The sequence below is a fragment of the Lytechinus variegatus genome, chromosome 4 (genome assembly GCF_018143015.1).
Source record: "Lytechinus variegatus isolate NC3 chromosome 4, Lvar_3.0, whole genome shotgun sequence".
NCBI lineage: Eukaryota > Metazoa > Echinodermata > Echinoidea > Temnopleuroida > Toxopneustidae > Lytechinus > Lytechinus variegatus.
In genome coordinates this window covers 37,676,305-37,698,146 of record NC_054743.1, presented here as the reverse complement: position 1 = coordinate 37,698,146, position 21,842 = coordinate 37,676,305, and the positions used below count along the sequence as shown (strand labels likewise).

At 35.2% G+C, this 21,842-nt stretch overlaps 1 protein-coding gene across 1 annotated transcript; it reads right to left on the bottom strand.

Annotated features, from left to right (window-relative positions):
* Nucleotides 1-1,403: 1,403 nt before the first annotated feature.
* LOC121413984 (mitochondrial pyruvate carrier 1-like) lies at nucleotides 1,404-18,995 on the bottom strand. Its single transcript, XM_041607017.1, has 6 exons — nucleotides 18,779-18,995; nucleotides 11,164-11,167; nucleotides 5,504-5,519; nucleotides 4,716-4,796; nucleotides 4,065-4,200; nucleotides 1,404-2,036 (listed from the first exon to the last, which is right to left on the bottom strand). The coding sequence occupies exons 1-6, from the start codon at nucleotides 18,985-18,987 to the stop codon at nucleotides 2,015-2,017; spliced, it is 468 nt and encodes a 155-aa protein (XP_041462951.1). The 5' UTR covers nucleotides 18,988-18,995; the 3' UTR covers nucleotides 1,404-2,014.
* Between the last annotated feature and the right edge of the window lie 2,847 nt (nucleotides 18,996-21,842).

Sequence of the window (21,842 nt, the reverse complement as noted above, 5' to 3'; positions counted from 1 at the left end):
TTTCAAAGATAGGTGTGTGCATTTTGTGTCCATCACTTCCCTGATGCTGTCATTATGCCATTCTCCAAATCCTAACCCCATAAAGGCCCGGTCCCACTGCACTTACGGATTCAGAGAGGATGTAAAACAGAAAAGAATCTTGCCATCCGTTGGAAAATGTTATGTATCTGTTGTGTACACTTTGCATATATGTGTTTCATACGCTCTATATCCATTGAAGCATCCGTCCAGTGTGATCTCATTGTTTGCCCATTTTGTCCATTGTCTGGGAGAGGATGAAAACAGATGGAGCCACCCCGGAATTTCCCTTGTCCACTTTATCCGTTATGAATACGTTTTGTATCCGTCGCACGGGGTGGGCCACTTATATTGACGAGTGGATACCATGCGCGACCCAAAAAACACGTAAAAGGATGTCTTTTCAAGAGGACATGTTACGTACGTAACGTGATAAGGGTGTCAAAAACACAAAAATAATGAAAAAAGAGTATCTATTTCACTAGGAAAGCTACGTGTTTAGGGTCGAATTTGCGGGGATGATAAAACAAAATTAAAATGTTTTATAAAGGATGTCCTTTTTGCCCCAACACTTCGTGTAGAAGGTGGGATCGTACTAAACCAAACTACTGTGAAGCCGACGACCGAAGGACCCGTAATAATAAAACCGTCCTGTACTTGTTTAGGGGTTCATTTCAGGGAATATTTGCCAAGAGTATCGTTTTGTTTCCAAAACTTGTTAAGGGTAGGGCTTCACACGCCAATACTTGTTAAGGGGTGCATTTTCAGAATATGGAAATTACGTGTTTAGGGTCGAATTTGCGGGGATGATAAAACAAAATTAAAATGTTTTATTTAAAGGATGTCCTTTTTGCCCCAAACGTGTTTAGAGTCAAACTTGGGCAAGGTGTGGGGCTGTATCAAACCCAAAATTAATGATGTGTAAACTTCCTACGACCGACGGACCCGTGACATAACAATGAAATATCGCTGTATTTGTTTAGGGGCTCATTTCAGGAAATACTTGCCAAGAGTATTGTTTTGTTTCCAATACTTGTTAAGTGCCCGGTTAAGGGTAGGGTTTCACACGCCAATACTCGTTAAGGGATGCATTTTCAAAATATGGAAATACATGTTTAGGGTGCTTTCCGAGACCCTATTGTTGCGCATGGTATCCACTCGTCAATGGAAGTGCCCCCCCCCCCCCCCCAGGGATCCGTCAGCCAGTGGTACCAGGCCTTTCTATCACAAATGCACATCATTGCCTACTACTGCATAGATAACCAAGTACATGATAGACCCCTAGTGTATGCACACACTGAAGAAAAGAAAAACAAGATCCTGCACTTTAATGAATAAAACTATATTACTAACAAATATATTATACCATTTTTTTTCCAATCTAGAACTCCAGAGTTTGGATGCAAAGTTTACAATGAGAGTGGTAAAATCATCAAAGGTGTCTTTCATAAAGAATTATTTAACTGCAACTATGCTTTTCTGTTTTCTTGCAACTGGTACCAATAGTGAAAACTCAGTGAGTGTTTATTTAGGCATCTAGTGGAATGATATCTAGAAATACATACCCTGTGAAGATCCCACAGATTAATTTACAACACTAATGGGGAAAATCATTGGTAATCTCACTTTCAATGAAAAAATAGACCTTTACAGCTATACAAAGTTTGTAAATTATTACATTTCAAGTTTGCATTTCAGAAGGGACATTATGCCACTCTAAACTACCACTATAGAGCTACCCTACAAAAATAGTTTTCTCACGAGATGGCACATCAAAATAGTTGATAAATAGTGGATAAATACAAGATAAAATATCATTGTTATTGCATTTAAACACAACACCTCTTATCTGACAACCAGACTCAAATAACAATGAAATACATGTAGTGAAGGAGTATAAATTTAGTCTGTGTAATTCATGTATTTATAATATATAAAATATTTTCAGAAGGTATCATTTATCTAAAAATATAGCCTACTTGAGAAGACGTGTCTGTCACTTTGATGGCTTTTTACTCCTGAAAGGAAAACAAAGGAGAGGGAGAGAAAGAAGGCCCAAAATAAGTTTTGTTTAACTTTCAAACCAGGAAATTATATATCACTATTAATTACCACTTTAAGAATGATTTCACTCTAATAAATCAAAACCTACGCCCATTTACATACTATCTAATCTATTCATTTGTAGTTTGAAAAGTAGACAATAAATCAGTCAAAAAGCAAAGTTTAGTCTATTTTTATTATGGATTTTAGTGCCTATAATTTCAACAATTGTTTCAGATCAGGAAGGAAAGAAAGAATAAACAAAAGTACTTGAAAGGGACAGGTTTGCATGTGAGCTAATATAAACATATGTGTTATTATCAACATTAAAAAAACATATAAGTAATTACTTCTGAATTGAAATGTACACCCCCCCCCCCCCTTAAAAGGATGGTGCCATCAACAATTTTGGTGTATCATACGTAAAGTGCAGATAAAAATCACACCAAACCAGTCACATTATTTCACCCTTCAAAAAGGAACTTTGGGTAGATTATGACGACAATTTGAAATATGTATGTAAATGTAGGATTTGAAAAATGGGGGGGGGTAAAGGGCTGGCTACAAACCCCATGACTGCCCCCTACTGCACAACAGACCAGTGTTTGCGTAAATCACTTTCTGAATTCATTACACAAAATGTGCATAAAATAAGGTTCTACCAACGATAACAATATTCTTGTACGATTATGATAAAATTCATATTTTTTGTTTATGTTTGTTTACAATTACATAGAGAACCCCCACTACCTCCCAGGTATCTAAAGCCTATGGAATGGTAATAATGGCATGTTCTGATATCAAGGTGAAAGAAATCAATAGACATAAGGAAGACCAGGAACCAGGAAATTGCTTTGTAATGGGAGTATACTAGATAAATGTCCTTTATTGAGCACTTTCATTGAACATGTACAAAGGTACTAAAAAATTGGTGAACCCCCACCAGAAAATGCACTCCTTCATGCCAAGTGTTGAATGTAGACAACAACACTACAATGTCCATCAAGCCCAGAGAAATACATTTCATTGAATGTAACATTTTATCACCTGACTTCACAATTAAATATCTAGAGGATGGCAGAAATTGAATACTTTTAAAAAAGTTCATTTTCTGGTGGGGCGCACTAACTTTTTAGCATAATTGTATACCTCCCAAATAATGGACCATTGTCTATTAAAAGCAATACTTGTAATGTTCTTTTTAGTTTCTAGCAATGTTTTTGTCTAATAAGGGATGCAACTACTGTCCACTTCTAACTTTTTATAAAAATTGTTCGAACAGCTGTTTTAACTGCAGTGCAAGGGCGCTAGATGGTACCATTAAGGGGAAGGGGTCTCCTTGCCAAATATTAATTTAATGAAGAATCAGCAAGAGGACACTCAAAAGGAACTCGGTTCTGATTAATCATTATTGAACAGGCCTTGCTCTGTTTTATCTCCCCCACCCTCGATGGCGTAATGAGGCAAAGATTTTGATGGGCCTGTGGTCCCCCAAGCCCCCCCCCCCTTTTTTTCACATAGGGAGTATGTTGAGTATACCCAGCGCACAACACTGGCACAGGTCCAACGGTTCCAGACTGGCCAGACTGCTCTCTGGCCAGTAATTTTCCGAAATCCAATCTTACTGGTCCACCATGACCAGTAAAAGAAATATATCAAACTTATACAAATGATAGTTTTTTCTCTTTGGAACTTATAAAAATGGTTCTGTAAAATTGATAAATGACTCTCATGAATTGTGTCTGTACTATGCCCTGGTGGATTTGTGTTTTGGGGGAGGTAACAATAAGCAATAAAAGACCGCAAAATAAACTTTTAAATGTTTTTCTTTAGTTTGGGGGACTGGTAAATATTAGGTTCGGACCAGTAAAATTGAAAAATTTGGTATCTACTGGTCCGATTTGAACAAGTTGGACCAGCACGAAAAAAAAGGTTAGTATGGAGCCCTAGTATACCAGACCCTTCTGAAAGAGATTGATGAAAATTTGTAATAAATAATTTACCTTGCATAGTTGACATATCTACCGAGTTGTACTAATTGAGCGCCCTCATTGGTGAAATGGCAGGCAAAGAGGAGCCAGTTACGGGGATTTACCATGTAAGCAAATCGCATGAAGAGAGCAGAATACACACATAGAGCTGATGAAATAAAAAAAACAAAGAGAAGTCCAAGATTAAAAAATAAAAAAACATTAATTAGATGCATGAAAAGCTATGAAGAGGAACTACATTCATGTATTGTAGATGGAAAGATGGTGAGTTTTAAACAGACAAGGAGAACAAAGTTAGCAAACAAGAGTATGTGTTGTGGAAGGAGTATCTTTACTTATTTATTTTTTTGCCACCACTCACCACGTTCATCATTATAACCATCATTACCATCATTATCAATGCCATCACTATTATCATCATCATCATCACATCATCATCATCATCAGCTCATCATCATCATCATCATCAATATCATCATCATCATCATCATCATTAGCCTCATCATAATTATCATCAACATGAATATCACCATTACCATCATCATCATCATTACCACCAGCATCAATATCACCACCACCATCACCCCCACCACCACTACCACCATTACCACCAGTCACCATCATCTCCATCATCACCACCATCAATATCATAATTGAGCCCACCTGCTGTCATCCTCGGACTGATAATCTCAGGATCTCTTTTCATATCAGCTAAGGCGGCGAGAGGTATACCCCAGTTGGCAACTGAAATTTAACAGACAACAAACAGTCTTCAAATATCAACTTTAATTAGGAAAATCACAACATATAAATTTAAAATACAGTATATTTGCAGAAACAAAAGGGGAGTTTAGAGTACTATATCTAAATTAATATTTTGAAAAAACTGGTCACGTATACAAATTTTCATTGGATACTCAACTTTAAATGTACAAGTGAAAATAATTTTCTAAAAAAGAAATCTACATAACTTACATGTATTGGATTTTGAAAAGAAATGTAAAGTTTATTTTCCTACCACTACACCATGTAGTTAACTTTTGTAGAAAATCTGATGAACTTCAAACAATAATACATGTAATGATACCCAATATTTATAACACGCTTTTCCCAAATGGCCCAAAGTGCTTACAATTTCAAATTCATACAAACAATAAAACAAAACAAAAACAGAATGCCACTTGTATAAAATGAAGGCAATTGCCTAGAACAAAAAAGTTTATAGGGACTTCTTAAAAGATTCAACAGTTGGGGATTGTCTTAATGTGAGAGGGATTTTGTTCCATTCAATCGAGGGTGCAAAAGTGAAGGTTCTATCTCCGGTCCATTTCCGTTCATTTGGATTTATCAAAGTGGGTCGTGAGAGGATCTAGTTCTACAATGTACCTGGGACATATTAGCTGAACAATACATATTTAGCTAATAACGTTTACTAATTTACATGTACTTACCAGGACCCCAGAAATGCTGTTGGAAAGTTATGTAAAGAAAGAAACAGAAACAACAAAGGGTTAATATGTCAGTAGATAAGAATGCATTAGGACAGTGATTTTCCGTTCACCTGTAAATCAGAAATTGAGAGTCTGTTTATGATTTTTTTTTATACTTTTCATGTGAAAATTCATTGGTTTACCCTTGCAAAACAGAAACTGTGTTTCCATTATCTACATGTATGACAAAATGGATTTTTTATGGTAGATCAACTTTGAAACAAAATTACAGGTTTTCAGTTTGGCAAAGACCATTTTTTTAAACTGAAAATTTTGTCCCTGCATTGCGTCAAAGAACATAAGACTTAATATCTGACTAATATATTGTATCAATCATGAGGACTGTTAATTATAACAAATTAAACATTATCATAATATCATTAATTCATGAACTTTAAAAAAAAAAACACAATCGAGATCTGTGAACTGGGGGTAGAGTGTATTTTTTTTTATCTCTGTGTTTGGCTTAATATTTAATTCACACAATACCTTGCTAAAATGCTCCTTGCCAAACTCCTTTTTTTATGGGGGAATGGGCCTAAAATATGAAAATGTGTAATTGTGCATGTCTGATATATAATTTGGCTGTGTGCCAAGATCACTACACTGACACACATGATTAGCTCTGGCAACAATTGCTCCTGACTTTATTTCATCAATTAAAGGACAAGTCCACCCCAACAAAAACTTGATATGAATAAAAAGAGAAAAATTCAACAAGCATAACACTGAAAATTTCATCAAAATCGGATGTAAAATAAGAAAGTTATGGCATTTTAAAGTTTTGCTTCATTTCACAAAACAGTTATATGCACATCTCGGTCGGTATGCAAATGAGGAACTGATGACATCACTCACTCACTATTTCTTTTGTATTTTATTATATGAAATATGAAATATTTTTATTTTTTCGTCATTGTCATGTGAAATGATGTTTCATTCCTCATTGAACACGAGGAATTCCATTCTTTTAACATTTTGCGCTTTGGGCAAGGAGGTCCTAATCGTCAAATTCGTAAAAATTGAAATATTGTATAATTCAAACAATAAAAAACAAAAGAAATAGTGAGTGAGTGACATCATCGACTCTCTCATTTGGATGTAACTGGCTCGTTCATATAACTATTTTGTTAAAAATAAGCGAAACTTTGAAATGTCATAACTTTCTTATTTTACATCCGATTTTGATGAAATTTTCAGTGTTATGCTTGTTGAATTTTTCTCTTTATATTCATATCAAGTTTTTGTTGGGGTGGACTTGTCCTTTAAGATATAAATAAGGTTAAGGTTGCAACCGGGTTTTACATTGGGTTTAGGGTAAGGCTTAGGATAGGGTTTGTTGTTAAATTAAGGGTTGAAGTTGGTCATGTCATTAATGTGTTTGATTTGCAGCGGAGCGATTGTCACCTGAGCAAATGTCATGGAACCAATCACTACAAGTGTAGTGCTTGTACATGTATTTAGGAGGGACCTGTTTGTTATTAAATATCAGACAATGGCTTGAATTTGAAAGCATGTACAAGTACTTCCTCATACCAATGATAATACCTCTACTGATCTGATCTCTATTCAAGAAGTGGATTAGTTCTAACAGTAACGGTCTGGTTGGCATATATGGAGAGGCTGGTGATGTCACAGAAACTCGATTACAATCCCCCCCCCCCCCTCAAGAAGACTCAAATTTGACATCAAATACAAAATTTGTTTAAAATGTCAAATTTGAGAAATTACATGAAGTATAATTTCAAATGCCTTTTGTGACAATGAACAATCAAGAAGTACAGTACCAGCCACAATTCTTTGTCTACTGTACCTGTTTCAACCAGAGAACGATACAATCAGTGGACCAAATCTCTTGTTCTCTGGTTGAAACAGGTACTCAAGGAATTAATTGTGACTGGTAGTGTACTGGTATTTATCAAAAACTTGGTGGATCAAAATCAGAGGTTTTCATTATGGATTCTGGAAAAATGACAAATTATCATTTGCAATTTTCTGTCACCCCAAAATTTTCACAGGACAAAGGTGATGTTCTTCTTCACTAATTTTAGACAAAGACCTCCCAGCTGTTCTTTGTCATTTGACAGGCATTTTCAATACATTTACTGTGTTCTGGAATCTGCTGTGCACCGAAAACTCCTAAGATGGAGATTACATTCTTATGGCACAAATTCTCAAAGGTGGTTTTGAAAAGAAAACCCACAGTTGAATCCATGGTTTATGAAGATATCCTGTATAAATTACGCTGAATATAGCTCGTATCAGGCGCATTTATAAAAAATGTCCAATGCTGATGCGCGATTTTGTCACAGTGCGCCAAATTTACGCCTGTTACCATGGTTAGCTACATGTACATGTATTTTATTCATGAGTCCACTGTTTGAAGAGTGGACTCATGAATAAAAACAGTGGACTCCAGAATAATATAGCATCTAACCATGGTAACAGGCATCGATTTGGCGCACTGTGACAGAAGCATGCATTAGCATTTGATATTTTTTAATACATGTGTCCAATACGCGCTAAATTAAGCATAATTTATGCAAGAAATCTACATAAACCATGGATTCAACCGTGGGTTTTCAAAACCACCTTTGTGAATTTGGGCCAATGTACAACAGTCGGGTCTCGAGAATCTAGTCTAACATCTTCAGTCTCTACATTATCCACTATGATGTAAAAACCAATTTGTGCAGGCAGACTACTCACTCCCCCTACATGTACATAGATATGCATGAATTCAACTAAATACCTATTTTAACAAAAGGAATCAAGTAAAATATGAGTTCACCAAAGTTGAAATCTTAATGTGTTTACATTTTAAAGAAATTAAAGGAGAATGAAACCTTTGGAACGAGATAGCTTGTGTAAAAACAGAAAAATCAAAGAAACAGATCAACGAAAGTTTGAGAAAAATCAGACAAATAATGAGAAAGTTATGAGCATTTGAATATTGTGATCACTAATGCTATGGAGATCCTCAAATTGGCAATGCGACAAAGATGTGAGATGTCACCTGTGAACAACTTTGCCCATTACTTTGGTATATATTTCACTTAAATTACCTCTTTTATCACATCTATAAGTAGATCATGTGTTCTTTCTATAGAGCATGTAATACAGATTTTTAAAGAATACATCATGGATAAAGAGTTTGTATCACCATAAGAAAAAGCAAAAAGAGACATTTTGAGGGCATTTTATAGTCTATCAAAGGAAAGTTGTTCACATGTGACATCACACATCCTTGTCGCATGCCAATGGGAGGATCTCCATAGCATTAGTGATTGCAATATTCAAATGCTCATAATAACTTTCTCATTTTTTTTCAGATATTTCTCAAACTTTCTTTGTTCTTATTCTTCGATTTTTTTGTTTCGACACAAGAATACTTGTTCCAAAGGTTTCATTTCCCTTTAATTTTTTTCTACTATGTTATAAAAAACATGCCAACTTTTCAAGAAAAACACTAGTCCTGCTCTGAGAAAATGTGTCTAGCCGGGCTTAGATTAAACCAAAGGCAAATTTTGCCCTTTTACAAGAAATCATACTTTTGTTTCCTGTTGTCAATCTATACGACCCATCACATAAAATGAAATGGAAAAAACAACTCTTTAATATTTCCTAATATAACTGTATTTTACACATATTTCTTATAATTTCTTTTAAACTCTGAAATACACAAACTTCCCACCTGAGTCGGACAAATTTTCACTTTTTAATTCTTGAAATTTCACGGAGAAAAAAAATGAAATAAAGTGTGACACTGATATCATCAGCTGAATCATTTGAATAAGTGCTGGTCATATTCATGAAAGATAATTGTTTTGAAAAACTATGAAGACAGTTGAAAGCAGATCAGAGTTACATGTAAAATCTTATCATGAAGTTTCCATTATTTTGCTTGTTCAAATTTCATGTATACTGAAACCAACATATTAGGTGGTTTCAGACCACCTCGAAGTTCGTCAGTTCCAGGTATTCTCTGATCTGAAAATTTACCCCGATCAGAAAATACCAGGTATTTTGGTAATGTGAAAGCAAACTACGCGTAATATCCCTGAAGAAAATAACCGCTAAATAGTAGGTACTTGGCGAAATTACGAGAACTTTCGCGGGGATTTTTCCAAGGTCGCAGGTATTTTGGCGATGTGAAAGCAAATTACGGGTACTTTTAGCCCAGCGTGTCGTTGGGTGCGGCGCCGTGGGTGGCTGCTGGGCTAGTGATTTTGAATCTCGAGCCTTGCCTGCTTATCAGACCATACTCCGCATGCTCGTAACTTCAGGAACTTATCCCGAAGGGGTATGTTTCAGGGCGGTGTGAATGCAGGAATAATGGGTATTTTTCAGCCTAAAAAAGTTCTCGTAATTTAACGGGGATTCTTGTGATCGAGGCGGTTTGAAACCACCTATTTTGAGGGTGGACTTGGCTTAAAACTCAACTGCTCATTTGCTCATAAAAGCAGAAGAAAGCAACACAAATTCCACCAAAATGAGCTCCATCGATGACCTGTAATGATCTATTAGGAGAATGTCTTTTACAAGGAAATGTCATGCATGGCTGGCTGCATAATACACAAAACATGCCTACATAGGACTAGTTAAAGGAGTAACCAGCTATTATTAAAAGACAAATGATTCAGTTTGCTTACAAGTACATGTACACTGTTTGGGTTTTTAAAACCTAACATGGCTTTATGACCTTCTTACTCATGAAAGGTTCAATAATTGCAATGCAAATTATATTGAACTACATGCATGAATGCTCAATAAACAGAATACACAGTAACCACGGAATTTCATGATTTATTATTTTATGGTTACTGATACTCTAATCATATTGACTCCTATGTGATAATGCAAATTTTACTGAACTACTCCAATCTTACTGCACCTTTATGACTATCAATAATTTTTTCATATTTTAATGATTTTAACAAAATATGAACATTTCTCATCATATAGTACCCTTTTTTTGAAAAAAAAAGATTTTTTTTAGAAAGGTATTAACTTTTCCACATAAAATTCTGACACTGTAATAGAGGTGTATTATCTATATAGAGAAAAGAACATTAATAGTTTTATTTCATTTACCCTAAATTTAATTGGCATACACCTTACTAGCCAGGGTGGATAAAGTGCACACACCCAAGCATATTGTGTGCAGACAACTACAGTCAGGATAGAGACATTGTTCTGATGTATTAATTGCAAAGTGGAATAAATATCCGATTTGTACTGTACTTGCTATTCCAAGCACGACTCTGATGGGAGGGGGGTAGTCTCTTCCATGACCCCAGTTCGCCAGTCATTTAAGTGCGACTCTGAGTCTTCGTGAAACATCCCCCTGGGTAGGATTTGCATTCGATGTATGCAATAACTTTTTGAGAAAATAATCAAATGCTAACACTTCACAACTTAAATCTGTATAATTTACATCAGATTTTGGTGAATTTTCAGTGTTATGCTTGTCTGAGCTTTCTCTCTAGTATCAAACCTCAATTGTTTTTTTTTTCTCAAAACGGGCATTGATGTACAAGTTAAACATTTGCAAAATGCATTATCATAATGGTTAATAATGGTGTTCCGTATTACGACCAAGAAAATATGAATGTACTTACCGTACTGAAAGCCATCGTAAAGAAACCATTGCACAGTCACGTGAGTAATCCACAATGCAACAAGTCATAGAAGAAAAGAAAAGATGATACATACATTGAAAATATTTCAGCTGATGAAGTCTAACAATAAATACTGCGTTATCAGAAATCGACAGCTTAAACACTTAACTTCGCCTACAATGTAAGTTGAACCTTTTGGGACCAAGAAAAAATTGCTTTGAATTGGGCAAATATTTGACTTTATAAAGTTATAAATGAAAGGCTGACTTGGACAAGTTTACCTGAATTTTACATATAATAAATTAAAGGGAGCCCGGAGCCCGGAGCCCATGACCCGACAAAACAGTCTTTCACTTTTAAAGTATCATGTCTGCTTGAAAGATGTACAAACAAATTCCACGTACACAAATAACCTGATGGATTTTTGTCTCATAGAATGTACATTGTACATAAAAAGAGTTTTCTTTTTAACGACCACTGTAAATGTAGTACACTATTCAGTCATATACTGTAGGTCTTTGATATGGTCTCGGAGGGGGGGGGGGCTTTGAATTTTATTTTGATGGGGTGTGCCTCACGAAACCTTGAAATGAGTGTCTAAGGAACCGACTACAAGGGTAATAAAAGGGGCCTTAGGAGCTAATAATATAACCAGGCTTTGTGAAAAATAGGGTCTACAGAGCGGGATCCCGGAACTGTTCTACATGTACATGTAGGTATACGGTGGTGCGGGTTGGCGCTGTGCATGTGGGCGCTAGCATGCGTGCCGTGCGTGCAGCTGAAACCTTTGCAGTGCTCCCGGTGGACCATTTAGACAGGGCTTGGGAATTGAGATGTTTCGTAACACGGGGTCTTGAGAGCAAGGCGCTCATCTTCTGAACGGAAATTTTTTTCATTCGGAGTATCTAGGGAACTGAAAATTAGGTCTGAAAAAGGGGTTATCAAAGTGGCATGTTCCCGTACCACCAATAGATGTGAGTGCCCCACCCCCCCCCTGGGTCTTTGTTCAGGCAAGTCTGCATTTTATGAGTGTAATCATTAGGGACCACAGAAATCTAAAGGATAAATTTGACTTCTAAGAAGCTAATCTGGGGCCCGGAACACAAAGCTTAGAGATCAATTCGTACACTTGATTTTCACAATTGATTGTACATTGCAGTCAATGCCATCAATCGAGATAAATGTTCTACGATTATTGCAAAGCATTGTGTTACAGGCCCCTAGTACGTAATCTAGACCTGGGGAGGTATTCTGAAAAGTCTCTTAAGTTTCCACTTAAATCTCCTTTTAAGTTACCCATTTAATGGAGCGCTAATGTACCTCCAAATTCGTATTCTGAAAACTCTATTAGCGCTCAATTAACTCCCTTTAGGCCACTCCCCTACTGAGCCGAATTAGCCAATCAAATGCGCTCTTACAACGTAAAATTTTCTCCTAGCGCGCAGTGTCTCTTCACTTTGCAGGCTTGCAGCGCCCGGCTGCTGCAGGTGCACTGCACACGATCTTGATACAAAGAATTTTTGCTGAAAAATAATGCTAAAAGCATAGTTTGCATCAGAGATTAGAAGTTCGTTATGTTGTTGAATTTAACTGTTGTCTTTTCCCTTTCTCTCTCATTTATTGTACCTTTGTGCTTTTCTTTTTTTTTTCCGAACGTGTTCTGATTTTCACATCCCCCTATTTGAATCCATTTGTAGCTTTCTTTTTTTTTTTCTCTCTCTCTCTTTTTTTTTTACAATATTTTATTTGCCTCTTTCTCGGGCCGGGGCCATGATGGGGGGGGGGTTCTTCTTTAACTTAATTCCTACTTATTTTACAAACTACATACTTTTCTTTGATATGAGAAATCTTCTCCAACAAAAAGCTGATTTTAATACAAATATTTTTAAAAATCAAACAAGCATAATTTAAAAAAAAGGGAAAACGATGGCATATCACTCACTATGTTTTTTCTTTTGTATTTCATTCTATATTCTTTTAAATACTAAAGGGGTCTATGCTTATTTTTTCATTGTCAGAAAGAAAAGATTTAATTCACCCCTGAACATTGCTGCATCTCGCACCTTGATTTGGCGATCTCACTATTGTCAATGTGCAAAAACAAAATAGATTATGATGCTAATAATAAAAGAAAATATAGAAAAATAATAGTTATATTTCCTCTATAAGTGCACAATTTTTGTCTCCCTTTTCCCTCTTTTCTAATTTCTTTATTACCAAATATAGTCCATATTCCTTATTTTACTTGTTTCGTTATACCACCTTCTCCCCCTTTATTCTATTCCATTTTTATACCTCTCTCCTTTATTCTCTTCCTTCCTCCTAATTTTGGTCGCAGTATCAAACCGATTTGATGATATTTATACGAAATGAAAGCCACATTTAGCATGTTTATCAAGATATGATGAGACTTAATGGACCTCTTATCACCATTATCTTTTCCCACTGGACAGTCCGTTAATTGAGCGCTATGAGACTTTTCAGAATACCAAAAGTCTCGTAACTACTGAATTAAGTCTTCGCGCGGTCATAACGCGTACTATTTTAAGTGCGCGCAACGCAACCCTGCCAAATAAGGAAAGGAGCACTTAAGTGACTTTTCAGAATACCAAAATGCTAATTGAGCGCTAATTGAGCTTTCAGAATACCACCCCTGGTGAATAACTGAATATGGACTTATATGTACATTCAGACTTTATTGTAACATCATGACTTAAAGGGGAAGTTCACCCTGAAGAAAACTTTGTTGTAAAAATAGCAGAAAAAATAGTAAAAAAATTGGTGAAGGTTTGAGGAAAATCCATTAAAGAGTAAGAAAGTTATTAGAGTTCAAAGTTTTGGATTTGTGACGTCATAAACGAGCAGCTGCCTCATGTGTTATGTAATATAAAATGCATTGAATTCCAAATTTTGCATGGTTCCTGATGACTTAATTTTGTTTTCTTTTCATGATCGGGTGTGAAATGATTTGTTTATTGATATACAAAAGGTACAGTGAAAACTATTCTCAATTTTCCGAGAAAATGACATTTCATTGATTTTTTACCATTCGCTACATGTAGGAATGCTGCTCGCATATGACGTCACAAATCAAATAATTGAAATTCTAATAACTTTTTAATTATTTGATGAATTTTTCTCAAACCTTCGGCAATATTTTTTATCATTTTTTCTGCTATTCTTACAATAAACTTTTTGTCAGGGTGAACTTCCCCTTTAATGGTGAGCTACAAAGGGGTAGAAAAAAATTGGTGATATTTCAGAATCAAGTTTTACATATCTCATTTGAGGCAGAATGTTGTCCTGATTGACACACGTTTTTTTAAAGAAAATCAGTTGAAAATGGGACAGTGCGGCAAAAAAACGATTTAGAGGGGGACTAAATGAAAAGTTCCAAGTCGAGAATGGTAATAGTAAAAGTAATTTTCTTATTTGTAGGCCTATTCAGCTGATTCTGCTGTCTATTCATATATTATATAGACCACCTCTATTTACAGATAAATGCCAGATGTGCTAATGATCTAAAAATGAGTTCGAACAGAATCCGATAAAATGACCACCCAAGTGTTTGTGTTAATGAATTGTGCCTAATTGCTGTGGTGAAAAGCTGTGTAATTGCTGAGAAATGAGCAAAATAAGCATGAATTTTGATAAAATAACAGATATTTTCCAAGAAATATCCATACTGTCCCACAAATGTCTTATCGTGTTAGTGATCATCAGAATCATTGGTTTCCAGATAAGATCGTGATTTCACAGATTTTATTTCAATGCACCAGATCTAGATCTATGATGGTGGCCATTAACCTTGATTTAAAGACTTTCTCATAAAATAATTATTTGCTGCAACTACTTTCTTTTACATTGAGTTTAAAGTGCATTAAGTACGTTGCACAGTGAGTGCACTGATAAAATAGCTATCTTGCCAAATACGTTCGCTTTCACTGGGTATGGGTCAGCAATCTTAAAGACCCAGACAAAAGATAAAGTAAAAGTGAGATTGACAAATGAAAAATATAGAAGCTACATAGTAGGCCTACAAAAATGTATATTCACCGCTTGACAGCTGAGTATTTTGCTTAAAGGTAAATGCTAGTTTTGGTAACGATATCAAAATGAGTTCGTACAGAATCCAATGAAATGACCACCAAAGTGTCTGTTTGTATAAATAAAACGCATGTGCCAAAGGATTCTGGAAGATATTGCGTAATTGCTGAGAAATCAGCAAATAAGCACAAGATTCGGGTAGAGCGTCGGGGCCGACGCCCTAAGCAATAATTAGACATTGTCCCACGTGCGCTTATCTGTGTTGGGGATAGTTCGGTGTGAACATTTTTCAGCGTAGATTTCAAGATTTCACAAATTCAGTTACTTTAACTGTACCAGATCTAGATCCTCGATGATATACTGACAATTAAGCCTTGTTTTACAGACTTTCTCATGAAATCAGTGTTTACTGCAACTACTGGAATTTCTCTTTAAGACACACTCAAATTGACAGGGTTCAACACAAAGCTTCTTCGCGCTTTCCCCTGGCCTAAAGACTGTGACGTCATGTTGTGTTAGAAGCGTTGTGAACCAATATGTTTGTACAGAAAGACTGGTTGATTTTTCTGCTTTTCAGAATATGAATTTGAATTTTCTTATTATTTCCAGAAGAAATGGCAGTTACATTTACTCAGTGCTTACATGGATGGAAACCTCCAACTATTCACTTGTTTTCCATGCTGACTTTGAAAACAGGTATTTAATAATTCACACTCATATGACAATAAAAATACTATGTCCATTGACCCAAAATTACCTTTTAATTGACCATGATCATGTGACCTAAAGGTGTGCAAAACAATATTTCATGGGTCAATCCATATCAAATCAAACAATTTTCAGACAATTTGTCATCCGACCCCCTTCGATTTTCTTTGAACTCGCACCAAATGTTCCATTAAGTCACTGGTTCACTGCTACCATCCTGCCTATGGGGAATCTACAGGTAGGACTACATGGTATGTCAATGCTTAAAAAAAATCACTGAAATACCATTTTTGTGGGCAAAATTATTAATTTCTATACAGTTGCAATTATATTTTCATTAGTAAGTTATTTTTGTATTGACCAGAGCGCCCAAAAACTTGAATTTTTGGCATATTTTTGTGTATGCCCTCTATTGGTTAAAAGTAATACGGCAAGAAATTTTTCATTTTTCAAGCACTATTTTTGATAAAGAAAAAAATTATTTAAAGAATAAAATTTACTTAAGATCCGAGTTATATAATGAAAAGCTGTAATGGAAACTGACAGTGTAAAAAAATCAAGCGTTTGTCCAAAAGAAAAAGAGAAAATAAGCCAAACATTGTCAACCTTATTTTGCCACACATGGAGATGTAACTGAGAACAAGGTTATATCATAACCTAGATAGGAATAACCGTTGTTTCTGGAGATTTATTTAACAATTTCTGACATTTTACTATAATCCCCATTCACCGACGGTAGTGTGTCAGTGCAAGCCTGCATGTGTAATCAGGGCAAGACTTCCATATGTCCCCTCCACTAAAATTGAAAAAAAAAATATGGAGAATGTTTATCAAGAAACATATATCTAAGAGATTTAAGAAGGAAAAGTTGGATACATACCAAAATATGGCTTTACGCCGCCAAAAATGTGAGTGTGTGTAATTCCCAATGGCATCGGTTTATTTAGTCAGAAAAATACCCAATACTCTTGGAGAGTAGACTAGTCATAATATCGGTTGATATTTTGTTCCCTAATTAGATTCCACGAAACCATTATCCACAGACTCCGTTTTGGTGTAATAGGACTACTATGATTTAAAAAGACTTAATATACACCCCACGGATCTTTGTGATACATGTAGGCCTAACAAATTTGAAACAGTTGAGCATTTCGAATGTCCCAAATATATAATAGAAAGGGCCATGCTACTTACAGAAACAAATCTTTCAACCTCCCAAAAAATAATGGATCTCTTATAAAAGAGTACTAAGGTAGAAACCCAATCTGCACTGGTCCATTTCGTTCTCAGAACGAAACGACTATATAAAGTCTGAATAAGGAGGAATGGCTAATTATCCGAGTTTCTTTAATTTGGCGATTTCTCAGGGGGACAGAAAGGAGACAAGGATGAAGAGAGAATTTCCGTTGTTTATCTGTTGGTTTGTTTAGTTCTATTTTCAAGTTTTGTTTTTGTTTTGTTTTTGTTTGTTTTTGTTTGATTTTTGCACTTTCATCCCATATACTTTAGTTTGTTTTGTTTTCGTTTGATTTTTGCACTTTCATCCCATATACTTTAGTTTCGGTTTCCCGAAGCCTGGAGTTTTATCAGGCCACAAATCCAGTTTACTTTTGCCTTTTCTGTTGCAGCTTACTGTAGCAGAAGAAAATCCAATATGCTGCAAGAATCAGAATGCATACAAAAGAAAAATAAATTAATTTTTAAAAAAGGAAGGGAAAGAAAAAGAAATAAAAAGAAAAGAAAAGAGAAAAGAAAAGAAAAGAAAAATAAAAAGAATAAAAAAAGAAAAAAAAGAAGAAAAATAAGAAAAGCAAAGGAAACAGAAAAAAAAAGAAATGAAAAAAAAGAAGAAAAAAAAGAGAAGACAAAAAGAAAAGAAAAAAATTACATGAAAAAGGAAAAAAAAAGAAAATAACAGAAAAGAAAAGGACGAAAAAAAAAGAAAAAAAAAATTAAAAGAGAGAGAAGGAAAAAAGGAATGGAAAAAAAAATATATAATAAGCTACTGGAAATGAACAAAAGCTGTGGCCAAAATAGTCAATCCTGACTGGTTGCCAACCAAGGAAAGAAGAAGATCCGAAATAGAAGCATCACCGGCATGACCGGAAAAAGGTATCTGTGGAGAGAAGCAGTTTTATACAGCTCTGTAGATGTCAGTGGTGTGGTCGCTTCCGTTAGCTTTCTTTAATTGAGCACAAGAGGGCGTGTTTTCCTTTACGTCTTTACGTAGAAGTCTATGCGCTGCTGAAGACCATGAAAAATTTCCTCATACATTCCAACGATTTCTCGAAGAGCCTTCAAATAAATGACAATATAACATCGGTTGCAGCTTACATCGCAGCAACAACGGAAGGAAGATCGTTTGGTTCGGGTGGAAAGACTGGTAAGTCAATCTCTCTTACTTTTTAATTTTTCAAAGTAGATCTACGCCTCACGTACCACTAGTCCCATCCCCTACCTTTTGCTGTATGGCAAATGGTCGGGGACAACTAGTGTTTGGAGGTAAGTGATAAAAACACTTTAATAAATAATTTCCAATTCCATTTAGGCCTAGGCCCTAACTTAAAATAATCATATACATGTACGATCAAGATTAATAGTGGAGAAATATTGAAAGGTTTGGCGTGTTTTATTTCCTCACATTCGTGTGATGAATGAAAACGTCAAAGTCCACTATGAAATCACATGCGCTGTGCGAGGTTAGTATTAGTATTACTAACCTCGCATGTTGTGTGAGTGACAGTTGAATTAGTTCGTCATCATTCATGTTCGTGGTAACTTGTTAACGATTCTAGACCAACATGTTTCGTAACGTATGGGACCGATATGAAAAAAACTTGCTGAAAATCTATGTAATTACCTCATGAAATACTGCACCCATGTTAACTCAATTTTCTTTGACTCTGCTGCTGCTTTGGTGTCAGTAGCTGCATGACGACGTAATGTCATCTGAATGTTTTGTTTGATGTTATTACGAGCATTGTAGTTCACAAAAATATTCAAGGGACGTCTGAGAATGAGGGAGGCCATCGCGAGAGAAAGAGATTTCTGAATGTATGTTAACGCCATCTACGTTAAAGGACAAGTCCACCACCCCAACAAAAAGTTGATTTGAATAAAGAGAAAAAGCATAACACTGAAAATTTCATCAAAATCTGATCTAAAATAAGAAAGTTATCACATTTTATAGTTTCGCTTGATTTCACAAAACAGTTATATGTACACCCTAATCGGTAAGCAAACAAGACTAATGTTGTCATCCATTCACTATTCCTTTTGTATTTTATTATATGAAATATTCTAATTTTCTCCTCATTGTTAAGTGATACAACGATTAATTCCTTCCTGAACATGTGGAATTAGCGTTGTTTAATACTATATGGTTCATTCAATTTGGTCATTATTGTCAAATCTATAAAAAAGTGAAATATTGTATAATTCAAACAACAAAACCAAAAGAAATAGTGAGTGATGGACCTCATCGTCTTAGAATGTGCATATCACTGTTATGTGAAAATTAAGCGAAAGTTTAAATGTCATAACTTTCTTATATCCATCCGATTTTGATGAAATTTTTCAGCACTATATGCTACTTTGATTTTTCTCTATTTATTCAAGTCAGCATTTTCCTGGGATGGACTTTTAATGATCACTATAGTTAGATCTTGTCCCGTCCTTCTTCTTTCTTCTTCATCTTCTTCTTCGTCTTCTCCTTCTTTCTACTTCTTCCTTTTCTTCTTCTTCTTCCTCTTCTTCTTCTTCTTCTTCTTCTTCCTATTCTTCTTCTTCTCCTCCTTCTTCTGCTTCTTTCTTCCTCTTCTTCTTCTTGTCCTTCTTCTTTTTTTTCTATATATTTATCTATCTTCTTATCCTTTATGAAGATGATGTCACGTCCCTATAACTCGTTATTTTGTATTTTATTAATTGAAATCACGAACGTGAACTGTGCCCCTATCACCTGTCGATGACCCGTTTTAACTGTGAGCAAGTTCCCCATTGCCTTCTGGTAAATGCCCTTTCTCGAATCAGTGCCCCTTTTTCACCCAAGAAAAGTGCCCCTCACAAACGTGTTCTGTGCCACTTTTATACCTGAAAAGGACCCGTTTCATGCCGTTAGAGAGTGCCCCTTTGCCTTCTTAGGTGCCCTTCCTCATATCATTGCCTCTTTTTATATACCCAAGAAACTATTGATCATGATATAGTTAGGGACGTATGGCAGCCATTTGTAAAATAAAAGTGCAATTTCCCACAACCATGTTTTCAGACAGTTTTCACCCACAGATCGCAATTACATACATTTTAGCGCTCACTTTTGTGAATTTCAGTTTCCCCATTCATGCTGTATATACAGGGGTCTCTGGCGGCCATTTTAAATATCAAGAAAATAAATATTGGTAGTGGCATCATATACAGATTTGGAATTAGCACACTCGAATTGACAAGAAACCATTTTAAAAAAGCACTGCATACATTGAAAAATAAGGTTTGGTCCATATTCTATATGGACCTATACAGTGCGTATCAAAAAAACGGGACAGATTTGAAAAGTCTATAAAATTTTAGTTTCAAATCATTATGTCTTTATTTTGGTGTTAATAGGTGCTATAAGGTCTGGTCTTTCAAATGCTATTAAAAAATTTTAGTTTCGTTCATGCTTGAGCGAACACGGGACGTTTTTATTGGGGGTTCAAAAAGAGGCTTGCGCCAGAATTGCAGAATATGAGTAATATGATGATCGGACTTCTTGCTTATTAGCAGACTTCCTCTTTACCTTTTCATTATCTTTGCCATAATTTTCAAATCATGCGGTCAAAATTCATTTTCATATCTATTTATTTGCTTGAATTATTCTGTTATTTCTTTTTAATATGCTCTCTGTTAGCTTTGAATATTCCTTCTTCAAGCTAAAATTATTTTTTTTCAACCGAATTATGTGAGAGCATGGATTTCATTATGTGCTACAAAGATTATGGTGCCTTTTGAACAAAGCAACACAGATGGGTGGGCGCTCAGGTTGCTCCCCCCCCCCCATTGAAAAAATCATGACCAAGAAAAAAAGTGGACAGGAAATAAAAGGAAAGATAGAAAGTAAAATATGATATTTTCTGAATATTATGTCAAAATCTATCACAAAATTTGATATTGTAATTAAAAAAGTGGGAATATTTGCGTGCTCACTTCGCCCACTCACAACTTTTTAATACATTTTACCTGATCTGCCATATCTAGCTCCTTCAAATTTGACTCAATACACCATTGCCATTGAAAGACATGAATCCCTTCCTGTGTTTCCTGTCAAGCAATTAAACTTGGTCAAGGAATTAATGACCCATTGATAAATAGATTCATGTCTTTTAAAGGTACATAACATTATTTGTTTCACATAATAAAACGATTTTAATAATCACAAGTTCCCCAATTAATCATTCAAATCTTCTTGCTTGGGTTGACAAAAAAATTTCTTTTCTCAGTTACTTATGAAGGAAAATTAAAAGGTAAGAGAAGTTTAAATGAAAAAACAAAATAATTCAATTAAATAAATAAATTTGTAAATGAAATTTGAGAGCATAATTCGAAAATTGTGGCACAGATAATGAAAAGGTAAAGAGGAAATCTGATTAGCAAGAAGTCTGATCATTGTATTACACAGATTCCGCAATTCTGGCGCAAGCCTCTTTTTGAACCCCCAACAAAAACGTCCCGTGTTCGCTCAAGCATGAATAAAATTTATTTTTTTAAATTGCATTTCAAAGATAAGATCTTAGAGCATCTATTAACACCAAAATATAGACATCATTATTTGAAACAAAAATTTTATAGACTTTTTAAATCTGTCCCGTTTTTTTTGATACGCACTGTATAGTCTGGACTAAATTAAAGCCTATACGTTGAAAAATATAATTGAAAAAAAAACCCAGGTAGTT

What these genes read in the sequence shown, in the direction of transcription:
- LOC121413984 (XM_041607017.1), bottom strand. Translation starts at nt 18,987, where the DNA reads ATGGCGTTAACATACATTCAGAAATCTCTTTCTCTCGCGATGGCCTCC. An exon ending in CAGTCCGAGGATGACAGCAG is followed by an intron (nt 4,201 to 4,715) that starts GTGGGCTCAATT and finishes TTATTTCATCAG; the next exon opens with CTCTATGTGTGTATTCTGCT. An exon ending in AGATATGTCAACTATGCAAG is followed by an intron (nt 2,037 to 4,064) that starts GTAAATTATTTA and finishes TTTTCCTTTCAG; the next exon opens with GAGTAAAAAGCCATCAAAGT.